This window comes from Colobus angolensis, unplaced genomic scaffold (assembly GCF_000951035.1).
Source record: "Colobus angolensis palliatus isolate OR3802 unplaced genomic scaffold, Cang.pa_1.0 Scaffold8, whole genome shotgun sequence".
NCBI lineage: Eukaryota > Metazoa > Chordata > Mammalia > Primates > Cercopithecidae > Colobus > Colobus angolensis.
Genome location: NW_012121820.1, coordinates 9,320,958 through 9,333,929, shown reverse-complemented (window position 1 = coordinate 9,333,929; position 12,972 = coordinate 9,320,958). Strand labels below are relative to the sequence as shown.

Sequence of the window (12,972 nt, the reverse complement as noted above, 5' to 3'; positions counted from 1 at the left end):
GCTCTTTCTGGTCCCTCCTTCTCTCAGCTCCCAAGAGGGTCAAAAGACAAGGAACGGGAACTGGGTGGGGGAAGACGGGTGAGAGGAAAACCAGCTCAACTGGAAGACCAGGGGAAGGAACTAACAGCGCTTTGGGCCTTGCTCTGCAGAAGACTAGATCAATGCACGAGTGCATGCACATATACTATTGCTCCATTTTACAGATGAGATAAATGAGGTGTGGAGTGAGTACTAATTTCTAAATGCTGGAAATGAGTGAAATAAGAGAATTAAGAGGTCAGGCATTGTGGCTCATGCCTGTAATCCCAGCATTTTGGGAGGCCAAGGCGGTCAGATAGTTGAGGCCAGGAGTTCGAAACCAGTCTGGGCAACACAGTGAAACCCTGTCTCTACTAAAATTACAAACATTAGCCAAGCATGGTGGGGCACGCCTGTAATCCCAGCTACTCAGGAAGCTGAGGCACCAGAATTGCTTGAACCCAGGAAGTGGAGGTTGCAGTGAGCCAAGACTGCACCACTGCACCCCAGCCTGGGTGACAGAGCAAGTCTGTGTCTCAAAAAAAAAAAAAAAAGAGAGAGAGAGAATTAAGGACATTGTTGTGAGTTCATTATTCTTAGACTATATCTTTCCTACTTTATTTTTTGGACTGGGCTCTTGAAGGCAGTAGCAGAAATGGAAAACCCAAGAGATCACGTGGAATTCCCACCTTACAGTGGCACTTTTTGCTTGTCTCTTCCCTGGCACGGTGGCTCACGCCTGTAATCCCAGCACTTTGGGAGGCTGAGGAAGGTGGATCACCTGAAGTCAGGAGTTCCAGACCAGCCTGACCAACATGGTGAAACCCTGTCTCTACTAAAAATACAAAATTAGCTGGGCGTGGTGGTGCACACCTGTAATCTCAGCTATTTGGGAGGCTGAGGCAGGAGAATCGCTTGAACCCAGGAGGCGGAGGTTAAAGTGAGCTGAGATTGTGCCATTGCACTCCAACAAGAGAACAAAACTCTGTCTCAAAAAAAAAAAAAAAAAGAACAGATTCAATGAAGCTTCTTGAGCCTGTTTTTATATCTGTAAAATGGGAATATTGACTGGGACAATTCAATGACATTAAGAACATACAATGCTGACAAAACTAACCAGTTCATAAATGCCAGTGGTTGTCATTCTCATTATCCTGGTGCTCAAGAAGGCAATGTGAGACCTGTTGAAACAGCACGGACTTTGGGGTCAGATGATGCTGAATTCCAGTTCTGTGTCGGCTCCTTCCTAGTTATGTGACCCCATGATGCCACTTCATGCAAGGGGTCACATATACTGAAATCTCTAGAACATTTTGGGAAATTGACATAGGGTTAGCAAACGTCCCCCACCCCCATATAAAAATATTAATACTTTTTTTTTTTTTGAGATGGAGTCTGGCTCTGTCACCCAGGCTGGAGTGCATTTGCACAATTTCGGCTCACTGCAACATTTGCCTCCTGGGTTGAAGCGATTCTCCTGCTTCAGCCTCCCAGGTAGCTGGGATTACAGGGGCTCACCACCATGCCCAGCTAACTTTTGTATTTTTAGTAGAGATGGGGTTACAGGGTTACACCATGTTGGCCAGGCTGGTCTCGAACTCCTGACTTCAAGTGATCCACCCGCCTCGGCCTCCCAAAGTGCTGGGATTACAGGCATGAGCCACTGCGCCCGACCAAGAATATTAATACTTTTGTTTAAAAAATCGAACATTTATTTATTTATTTATTTATGTATTTAGAGATGGAGTCTCGCTCTGTCGCCCAGGCTGGAGTGCAGTGGCGCGATCTTGGCTCACTGCGACCTCTGTCTCCCAGGTTCAAGCGATTCTCCTGCCTCAGCCTTCCGTGTGCCACTATGCCCGACTAATTTTTTTATTTTTAGTAGAGACGGAGTTTCACCATGTTGGTCAGGCTGGCCTCAAACTCCTGACCTTGTGATCTGCCCACCTCGGCCTCCCAAAATGCTGGGATTACTTGCATGAGCCACCACGCCCAGCCCCAAAATCTAACGTTTGTTATCACTGTTGTTTTACAAAAGAAAGGGCATTTTAATGCAACCCATGTCCATCCATAGGGGCTGAAGGTCCCTCTCAGGTGGTTGATAAAGCTGAACAAAGAGACTATGAGGAGAAAATAGGAATGTATCAATTAGCTATTTTAGAGGCAGGGCAAACTATGAGCTAGGTGTTTCTATAAGGAAATGAAATAATTTACCAAAAAACATACAGCAAGGAAACGGTAGAGCTGGAGTTTTCTGATTTTTCTGAGTCCAGAATTTGTTTCACTGTTCTCATTTCAGTTCTCTCTAACAGGATGAATGACCTTGATTTCAGAATCCCCAGGCAGGTGGTGAGATCCAAAATTGAGACAAAAGAAATGGGGCTGTTCCAAAAAAAAAGCTAGGTGGCAGGTGTCTAACATGTCAGGGAGCTAAAACAGGGCGTGCAGGTTTCAGCAGCAGGTTGAATTTAGAATGGGGAAGGAGACCAGGAGAGGCGCCAGACAGGATGACTTTGTCCCATTGGCCTGGAGGCAGACCCGTGTTTCTCCACCCCTCATATCACCCTCCAGTTTGTAACAGTATCTTTGAATGACGATCTGATTAAGGTCGGTCTCCTCCATTAGTCCACAAGTTTTGGGGGTACATCTACTTTGCTCATTTCCATATCACCAGAATCTAGCACAAGGCCTGGCACATAGTAGGTGCTCAAAAAATATGTTAGATGAAAGCAAGATAATACCTCTATGTACTAGCGGTGACACTCCAGGCATGCAATTTCTGTCCTTCAGTCTCTTCATCTCAAGGTTTAATTTAAATGTGATAACGCCTGTATGCAGCTCCCAGCATCCAGTAGGCACTCACTAAACACAGTTCTCCACCCTCCTTTTCTCCTCTGCCCCTCCCTCGGTTTTCCCACTACTTCCTGCATGGTGACACACCCATAGTTTGGAGCCATAAAACCCAACCCAGATTGGACTCTCACCTCTCCAGCCCCTCTGCTCGGGCCCTGTCCTCAAATTGGGGGGCTGATGCCCCCATACACCTGGCTCTGGGTTCCCCTAACCCCAGAGTGCAGGACTGGGACCCAAGTGGACCTCAGGTCTGGCCAGGTCGCCATTGCCATGGAAACAGCAACAGTCCTCAGCCGCAGGTTCCCTAAGTGACTGGTTACTCTTTAACGTATCCACCCACCTTGGGTGATTAGAAGAATCAATAAGATAACCGGGTGGTGGCAGCTGGCCGCACTCACCGCCTTCCTGGTGGACTGGCTCCTGGTGGCTCTGCTGCTGCTGTGAGCGGGCCCCTGCTCCTCCATGCCCCCGGGTCTCCGGCTGGGTGGGCTTGGCCATGGTCAGTGTGAACGCGCCCCTCGGGGCTCCAGTGGAGAGTTCTTATGGTAAGTGGGGCTGGGGGGAGACTGGACAGGGCGGGGCTGCGGGCAGCTTTGGTAGGCCGTGGGACACCTCCCCCTGTGTTTCTTATGAGCCCAAAGCCCCTCCTAGAACTCCTCTGGAAGGGCAGGAAGCCCCACGGAGGCAACGTGACTGCTTCCCTAAGCTCTCAAGCCGGGGCATGGCCTGTTTAGTGCGAGAAGTGCTGGGAGGGGCCCAGAAGCCCTGAGGCAGGAGCTTGGCTCATTTTATCTGTCCAGAGGCCTTCCTGGGAATGCATCTCGGTGGTCTTTCCAAAACCCCACAGAGGGTGGGGCTTGGAAGCACCTCCTGCTTCGCTGCGGGGCAAATTGAGGTCCACCGAGAGAGCCTTGCTGGGCCTAGGTCACGTTGTTGGTGCATTGTCAAGCTGGGCGTGGGACCTAGGCGCCTGCGTCCCTCCGCACCTCCCTTGGCTCTGGATAATGGGGAGGAGGTAGAAAGCACCGCGCCCCGTGGAGCGCTGGAAAATGGGAATATCTTGTGCGGACGCGTGAAACTCAGATGCAGGGCAAGAAAGCGTGTGTTACTGGGAGTGAAAGGCTCAGACTCACTCCTTAGGGTGACCCCCACATTGGAAGTAACCCAATGTCCCTCAGCAGAGGGAAGACGGGTAAATAAAGCTTGAGGCGTCTTTACAATGGAATGCTATCCCATTGTTCAAGGAAAAAACGCATATCTGTGTGTGACAAGGAGGAACCTCTCAGTTACATTCAGTGAAAACGGTACACCGAAGAACTGTATAGTTGCTGATAGTGAAACGGATATAGATGTATACATGTACACACGCGTCATAGATGTATATATGTACACACGCGTATACACGTACATTCCACGCATATAAAATTCGTGGAATGACACGATGAAATTGTTGACAGGTTTGTTTCTGAGGAAGGAAATTCAAGAGAATGTTTTATCTTTGGGGGACACATTTTGGATTTTTAAAAGTTGGGTGCATTTTATAAACCTGTTCAAATCACACACCCGCACAGAACTCGGCCTGTGGAATCCAGTAGACTTCGGGGCTAGTTGTGACTCTGTCGCGCGACTCAACATTCATGTGCCTCTTGCTTTCTTTCTGAAGTGGAGACAGGACTAGGATGTGTCGTAAGATCACGGTGGATGGCGTGGGGAGCAAGGGTGATAGCACGCGCATTGCAAAGATGTAATCAACATTTATGTCATCATTTGCTGAAGACAGAGGGCCAGTGAAGGACAGAATCAGGGCCTGATCTCCTGACTCTAGTCAGGCAGAATCTGCTTTGATCCCCATCAGACAGGAATAGGTGATGCACTGGAAATGGCAGAGGCTGAAGAAACCAGCAGCCTGGGAACCCATCCCACACACCAGCTGTGTGACCTTGGGCAAGACACTTCCCCTCTCTGAACCTATTTCCTCATCTGTAAAATGAAGATAACAGCAGGACCTATCTCCCAGAGGGTGGGGAGATTAGAGGAGATAGCATAACTAAAGGGTGAGGCCACCCTTAATCCACAGTTTTAAGACCTGGAGTAAAGATGCCAGTGGATGACTTGGTTGAACCTGTGGCCAGAGGAAGACATTGTCTCTCAAAGGGGCCAGACAGCTTCTGGGGAAAGACAGCCCAGGTCATAAGGCTAAGCTAGGGGTGAACAGAAGGCCCCACAGTGTCTCTTAAAGGATGATACAATAATATAACCTGACAGCCTTTCACTGTCTCCCAAGTTTCTGTACCTTGTAGGGTGTCCTCATATCTCTTCATCTGTGCCCCTGTGTCGTACTACTCATCATATAGCAAGCATTCGGCAATTATTAGAATGCTTGCGTGTATCGATGGGTAGGTGAGTGAATGGATGGATGAATGAGTTAGTGGATGTTCTACTATTATCTCTCAGACAGCTGTTTCATTTTCCAAACAGCTGAGATCAATAATATTGTAATCTCCAAGGACAGAAGAGAAAACTGAGGTTCAAGATTAAAAAAAAACACACACAAACAAAAAATCTCATCTGACTCGAGACCTGACACAATCCAACTGTTGCTGGCCCCCTGCTCTAGGCCACAGATATGGCTGGATAGAGAAAGGAGAACTCCAATGACCTTGCAGCACATCCATAAAAAATGAGCACTTTTGTCCTGGGGCAGTGGAACATTCGCTGCAGTGTATATGTAACTGTGTGTATGTGTGTGAGAGTGGCTGAAAGACCCTGATTTGATATTTTTGATAAAATACATCTGGGTTAGCATCCTGGCATCCTAGATCCACCTTTCTTAAAAAAAAAAGCAAAAAAAAAAAAGCTGTGTGGTCTTATGAGTCAAATCATTACCCCTCTCTGAGCCTCACATGCTTTATCTGTAAAATGAGCTAGTGAAGTCTGCTGGGAGGCTCCAGAAAAAAAAAAAAAAAAAAAAGAAAAGAAAGAAAAAAGAAAAATTCACTTTCTGAGTAAAGAAACAAGTGCTCCGAGGAAACAAAACCCCTCTCCCAGGCTGGGCGCAGTGGCTCATGCCTGTAATCCCAGCACTTTGGGAGGCTGGGGCGGGCAGGTAACTCGAGGTTAGAAGTTTGAGACCAGCCTGGCCAACATGGCAAAACCCTGTCTCTACTAAAAATACAAAAATTATCCAGGCATGATGGCACGCGCCTGTAATTCGAGCTACTTGGGAGGCTGAGGCATGAGACTCACTTGAACCTGGGAGGTGGAGTTTGCATTAAGCCAAAATCATGCCACTGCCACTGCCACTCCAGCTTGGGCAAGAGAGCAAAACTCTGTCTCAAAAAAACAAAACAACAAAACAAAAAACAAACAAACAAAAAAACAAAAACAAAAAAATAAAAAACCTTCTTCTGGGGTTCCCTAATGGGGATAACATTAATCATCTTCTAAGATGACTATAGTAGAGGTGCATTGGTGAGTCAGGGACATGGCACATAGCAGAGCCTCAGTTAGAGACAGAGGGAGACATGGCTCTTGTGAGGATCAAATGGAAGAACCCATGAGTGCTTAGAACAGTGCTGGGTCCAGAGTAAGCACGCAAGAAATCCTCATTGTGGTTTCATGTTTTTGAGCTTTAGCAGGATGCTAAAGAGCTGCTCTTTGGTGTGGTGATGCTGGGCGGACTTGGCCCTCCCTGGACTTCCGGTGCTTCCACGGCACGCTGGATTTGGCTTTGGGGTTCTCGTCATGGCTCTGATCAGATAGTTGCTGGTGTGAATTGTGGACTTCCAGTGCTTCCACGGCACACTGGATTTGGCCTTGAGGTTCTCGTCATCACTCTGATCAGACAGTTGCTGGTGTGAATTGTGGGCTTCCGGTGCTTCTACGGCACACTGGATTTGGCCTTGCGGTTGTCCTCATCACTCTGATCAGATAGTTGCTGGTGTGAATTGTGGACTTCTGGTGCTTCCACAGCACACTGGATTTGGCTTTGCAGTTCTCATCATTGCACTGATCAGATAGTTGCTGGTGTGAATTGTGGACCGGTGCTTCCACGGCACACTGGATTTGGCTTTGTGGTTCTCGTCATCACTCTGATCAGATAGTTGCTGGTGTGAATTGTGGTGTCTGGCTCTCCCACCAGACTATAAACTCCGTGAACTCTGGGACCTGAGTAGTTTATTCAGCCTTGTTTGTCTCACAATGTCTCACATGGTGACTGGCACAGAAGAAATGCTCAATAAGCATTTGTTGGATGAGTGAAATGATGGGCTTAAAACAGCGCTACAGCGATGACCATCAATGTCAGCCAGATCCCACTCTCTTCCCTTCCTTCCTCTCTGCCCTCCTCACTGCGTTGGCTTTGGTCCTTGTATTTGCCCCATTATAACCCAAGCTGGCTGTCCCAGCATCAGTTGTTATGTCTGCACTTACGTGTCTGAAGCTGGAAGCAGGAGGAGAAGAGGTTTTCCTCAGTGCCCTTGTTTCTTTTATCCAAAAGCAAAACTTCCCCAGAAACCTCCTGGCAGACTCCCCTAGTTCAAGGAAACCTGGGAAAACAAGTATTTAGTGGGAAGAGATGGGGAAGTCAAGACGGGCCTAGACCAGTGATTTTCTCTTGGGGTGTGGCACACTCCTGCTTCAAACAGAACTGAAGCTCTGGTATAAGTGAGTTTCTCAGCCTTAGCACTGTTGAAATTTTGGCCTGGAAGATTCTCGGTGGTGAGGGGCTGTCCTGTGCATTGTAGGATGGTAAGCAGCATCCCTGGCCTCTACTTTACTCCCTAGATGCCAGTAACATCTCTCCCCATCAGCTGTGCCAATGAAAAATGTCTCCAGAAAGCCAAATGTAACCTGGAGCACATATAACCCCAGGGTGTTATAGGAGAACAAGGTAGTTCTAGGGAGTGTCTACCACAGTGGAGTAGAGGAGACTGTGACTCTTGTGGTGCTCTGCTTTGAGTGCCAGGACCTTGCCAGTGCCAATCCGGGACTACCCTGAGTAACTGTGAGGATGAGATGCTAAGCATACATATCTGTGTGCTAACCTGACTCCTGGCCTTATTACTTTTCTACCCTTATTTTCCTTTCAACAAGTTTCCCTTGGTTGTTTGTTTTGCTTCTTTGGTAGTTGCTCATTTCTGTAAGTACCTCGAATCTCCTTGTAGGAAGGGTAGGTGGTTAGGGGAAGGATGGATGGACAAATGATGTGATGAGTGGGGAGATGAAAAGGTGGTGGATGGATGGATGGATGGATGGATGGATAAGAAGGGGTGAGCTGAGGTAGCCTGGAATAGCAGCACCTTCAAGTGCTCTAGACAGGACAAGTGAAGAGATAGGGGATGTCAACAATCTTCCATCAGGGCAATACTGCATATCTGTTTTTCAGTGCCGGGTGAGCCTAATTTTTCCAGCTATGTAGGCCTAGTCCCTTTGACCAATAGCATCAGCTTGAGGACCAATCAGAGGCCATTGTCGGAGACAGTTTGGTGATGTGGCTCCGCCCCTTGAAGTTCTGTGACGATGGTGCTTTGCTTCAGTTCTCTGTTCCTCAGTTTCTTCACCCATCCAATGAACCTTGGTTGTTGTGAAGATTCCATGAGCTAATGAAAGAGAAGAGGTAATAGAAGCTATAACAAATATGCTGTGTCCTTGTGAAGGCCGGATAGGCCCACAGTCGAGTAGGACCCCAGATGCTGGCTGGCTATGGGACTGTGTCCAGTATCAGGCTATGGCAGTTCCCACCCTTCATTCTCAAAATATGGCCCCTCTCCAGCCCTTCCCCAATCTCCCCTCCCACATCACCTTCCCATCCTACCTCAATTCAGTCTTCAGCCCCTATGATTCACAAACCTGGTTGCACATAGGAAACTTTTTTTTTTTTTTTTTTTTTTTTTGAGACAGAGTCTCGCTCTGCTGCCCGGGCTGGAGTGCAGTGGCCAGATCTCAGCTCACTGCAAGCTCCGCCTCCCGGGTTCATGCCATTCTCCTGCCTCAGCCTCCGGAGTAGCTGGGACTACAGGCGCCCGCCACCTGGGACTACAGGCGCCCGCCACCTCGCCCAGCTAGTTTTTTTTTGTATTTTTTTAGTAGAGACGGGGTTTCACCATGTTAGCCAGGATGGTCTCGATCTCCTGACCTCGTGATCCGCCCGTCTCGGCCTCCCAAAGTGCTGGGATTACAGGCTTGAGCCACCGCGCCCGGCCAGGAAACTTTTTAAAACAAATTTTGGGGCTCCACTCCAGATCCAGTGAATCAGAGTCTCCTGGGGTGAGTTCCAAGAACCTGTAATTTTTTGAGCTCCTTATGTGATTTAGGGTATGCAGTTCAGTTGAGGTATGGAAACCATTGCCTCACTTTGTCCCATTTAGTAAACAAAGGAACTAGATACCCAGAGTGCATTTTGCCTCCACCCAGAAGCCTCCCGTATTCATTAATTCATTGTTCGTTTGTTCATTTCTTCAACAAACTTCCACTGGAGGCTTATGGTATTTAAGGCATTTTGTAAGGCACTGGGGGAACACAGGAGGATAAAACTCCCTTTCATGTGGTGGCTCATGCCTGTAATCCCAGCACTTTGGGAGGCCGAGGTGGGTGGATCACCTGAGATCAAAGACCAGCCTGGTCAACCTGGTGAAACCCTGGCTCTATTAAAAATACAAAAATTAGCCAGACACGTTGGTGGGCCTCTGTAATCCCAGCTACTTGGGAGGCTGAGGCAAGAGAATCACTTGAACTCCGGAGGCTGAGGTTGCAGTGAGCCAAGATCACACCACTGCACTCTAGCCTGGGCGACAAGAGTCAGACTCTGTCTCAAAAAAACAAAACAAAACAAAACAAGCAAACAAACAAATGAAACCGAAAAAACAACTTTGCTTCAGCTCTTAAACAGTACCCAATTTGGCGGGTAGACAGACAAGCCAGCAGCAACCAAAGACAGAGTGCCATGATAGGGACAGAGAAGGCACCATGGGATACAGAGGGACTTAGGAGAAGGGGAAGGGGTCACAGACTTCTTGACCCTGGAGGAGTAGACTGATATCTAAGCTGGAACCTAGGTTTCGCAGGAGTCAGCTGGGAGAAGAGATTGTGGAGAAGAGTGTTCCCAGCTGAGGGAACAGCATATGAAAAGGCCTGGAGCCTGGCCACACACCGCTCTGATTTGACTTGTATTTGACTGCAATTAATTCCGTCCTTTACTGAAAGTATCTTGAGACTTGTCTGGTTGTTTCATGATTGATCAATCTTGTTCCTAAAAGCATGCTGAGGCTGGGCACAGTGGCTCATGGTGGATTACACGCCTGTAATCCCAGCACTTTGGGAGGCTGAGGCGGGTGGATCACTTGAGGTCAGGAGTTCGAGACCAGCCTGGCCAACATGGTGAAACCCAAAAATTAGCCAGACGTGGTGCCAGGTGCCTGTAATCCCAGCTACTCAGGAGGCTGAGGCAGGAGAATCACTTGAACCCAGTTGGTGGAGGTTGCAGTGAGCCGAGATTGCACCACTGCACTCCAACCTGGGCAACAGAGGGAAACTTGTCTTTAAAAAAAAAAAAAAAAAAAAAGCCTGCTGAGATGCTTAAGTGAAGGAATTGCACCTTCTGTTTTTCCTGACTCATATGCCATGTAGCATAAGGATGGGTCGATGATAAGGAAGGAAATTTGTTTTCATTTAAGCTCCTTTTATGTAATGGGCAAGATGCTAGCTATTTGATATGTTTTCTCACTTTTAAGCCTTTTTCGCAATAACCCATCCAAGTAGGAAGTATTACCTCCATTTTGTAAACAAGGAAATTGAGATTCAGAGTTGTTAAGTTGCGTTTCCCTGCATCACCCAGCAAATAGGTGATTAAAATCTACTCTGACACCAAATCTTCATTCTTTCAGTTATCACGTCATAATAACGTCCAAGGGGGCTGGGTACCATAGTGGTTAGCAGCTCAAGTCAGGCTGCCTGGGTTCAAACTACCACCTACTAGCTGTGTGACCTCGAGTAAATGACTCAATCTTTTTTTTTTTTTTTTTTGAGACGGAGTCTTGCTCTGTTGCCCAGGCTGGAGTGCAATGGTACGATCCTGGCTCACTGCAACCTCTGCCTCCTGGGTTCAAACAATTCTCCTGCCTCAGCCTCCTGAGTAGCTGAGATTACAGGTGCCTGCCACCATGCCTGGCTAATTTTTTGTGTTTTTAGAAGAGATGGGGTTTTACCATGTTCACCAGGCTAGTTTTGAGCTCCTGACTTCAAGTGATCTACCCGCCTGATGATTCAAGTGATTACAGGCCTGAGCCACTGTGCCCGACTAACTCAATCTTTTTTGCCTCAGTTTCTTCATCTGTCAAATGGGGCTGATGATAATACCATTTACTTCATAGGGTTGTTGTGAGAAATAAACAAAATCAATATTTGTAAAGTGCTGAATGTCTAGTACATAGAAAGTGCTATGTGAATTTGAACTATTATTATTATTACACCTATAGAGTGTGCACCTACTATATGCAAAGGATTGGATGCTTACTAGGTGCTAGCATCGTTGTAGAAACAACATCTCTGTGTACAAACCACAGAGATGAATAAGGAATGGATAACTGGTCCCAGGATGCAACTGTCTCTGGCTGGAGAGTTAGGACAAGGCTTTGTTAAGAGCCTTCTGGGGCCCTGGGATTCCCAGGGTCTCCTTTTGGGGGTGCTGGTTCATAGATGTTACAAGGGGACCGTGTGGCTCCTTCACAGAGGAGGAGGCAGATGAGAGGCATAGAAAGGGAGGGGACAGACCTATCCTCATCAGAGACCTGGGAGATGGCTCTGGCCCTGACCCTAGGTGGCTGTTTGTGACCTCACTCAAGTCCTCCTGCTGTTTCTCCATCTCCTCTTTTTTTTTTTTTGAGACAGAGTCTCCATGTCAGCCAGTGGCTCTATCTCTGCTCACTGCAACCTCCACCTCCCGGGTTTAAGCAATTCTAATGCCTCACCCTCCAAAGTAGATGGGATTACACATGCGCACCACCACACCTGATGAATTTTTGTAGTTTTGGTAGAGATGGGGTTTCACCATGATGGCCAGGCTGGACTCCTGGCCTCTTGTGATCCTCCCACCTCGGCCTCCTAAAGTGCTGGGATTACAGGTGTGAGCCACAGCACCCAGCCTCCATTTCCTCTTCTGAGAAAAGGAGGTATGACAACCACCTGGCTCAGCGGTCGTCACACAGTATTCCCTGGGTCCTAAGAGTCAGGAAAGATGCTGCAGGGTTCACTTTGAGGGTAATGTGGGTAGCGACGTGTTCAAATGGACTAGGGCTTAGCCTCCCCCCACCCTTTAACCTCTGGCTCCATCAGAGACACTTCTTTTTGACTTTTGTATATTTCTTTTTATTTTATTTTAGAGGTCTCACTATGTTGCCCAGGCTAGCCTCAAATTCCTGGGCTCAAGCAATCCTCCCACCTCAGCCTCCCAGCCCCTGGGATTATGTGCTCATGCCACTGCACCCAGCACTCTGTTTTGACTTTTAAATGAAATATTTATTGGAGGGTGTCCACAGTTCAAAACTACTTGGAAAATCAGAAGACCACACCAGTGTGTTTCAAACTACAATCTTAACCCAGGAATAGGTCATGCAATTTTTTCTTCTTTTTTTTTTTTCTAGATGGAGTCTTGCTCTGTCACCCAGGCTGGAGTGCAGTGGCACGATCTTGGCTCACTGCAACCTCCGCCTCCTGGGTTCAAGCAATTCTCTGCCTCAGCTTGCTGAGTAGCTGGGATTACAGGTGCCCGCCACCATGCCCAGCTACTTTTTGTATTTTTACTAGAGACGGGCTTTCACCATCTTGGCCAGGCTGGTCTTGAACACCTGACCTCGTGATCCACCTGCCTCGACCTCCCAAAGTGCTGGGATTACAGGCGTGAGCCACCATGCCCGGCTGGTCATTCAATTCATTGGGGTTGTATTAGTTCAGGCAATCTAGTTTATGTAACAAGCAAACGCCAACTTTAGGTTAGAAGTCTTTTGACCTCTGTGGCATAGTCATCCAGGGACCCCTAAAGTCACCCTAGCCCAGGGAGACACTTTCACTTCTACTCACATTCCATTGGTGAGAACTAGTCTCATG

The 12,972-nt window shown here is 47.8% G+C and overlaps 1 protein-coding gene across 2 annotated transcripts in view; it reads left to right on the top strand.

The window, feature by feature from the left end:
- The first annotated feature begins 3,363 nt into the window (after positions 1-3,363).
- HNF4A (hepatocyte nuclear factor 4, alpha) overlaps positions 3,364-12,972 on the top strand; it is a 75,144-nt gene continuing 65,535 nt past the window's right edge. For both annotated transcript variants that reach the window (XM_011929004.1, XM_011929003.1), the window contains exon 1: positions 3,364-3,416. In XM_011929004.1, the coding sequence (XP_011784394.1) occupies positions 3,368-3,416 (49 nt within the window). In that variant the 5' untranslated portion in view covers positions 3,364-3,367. The remainder of the gene's footprint in view (positions 3,417-12,972) is intronic.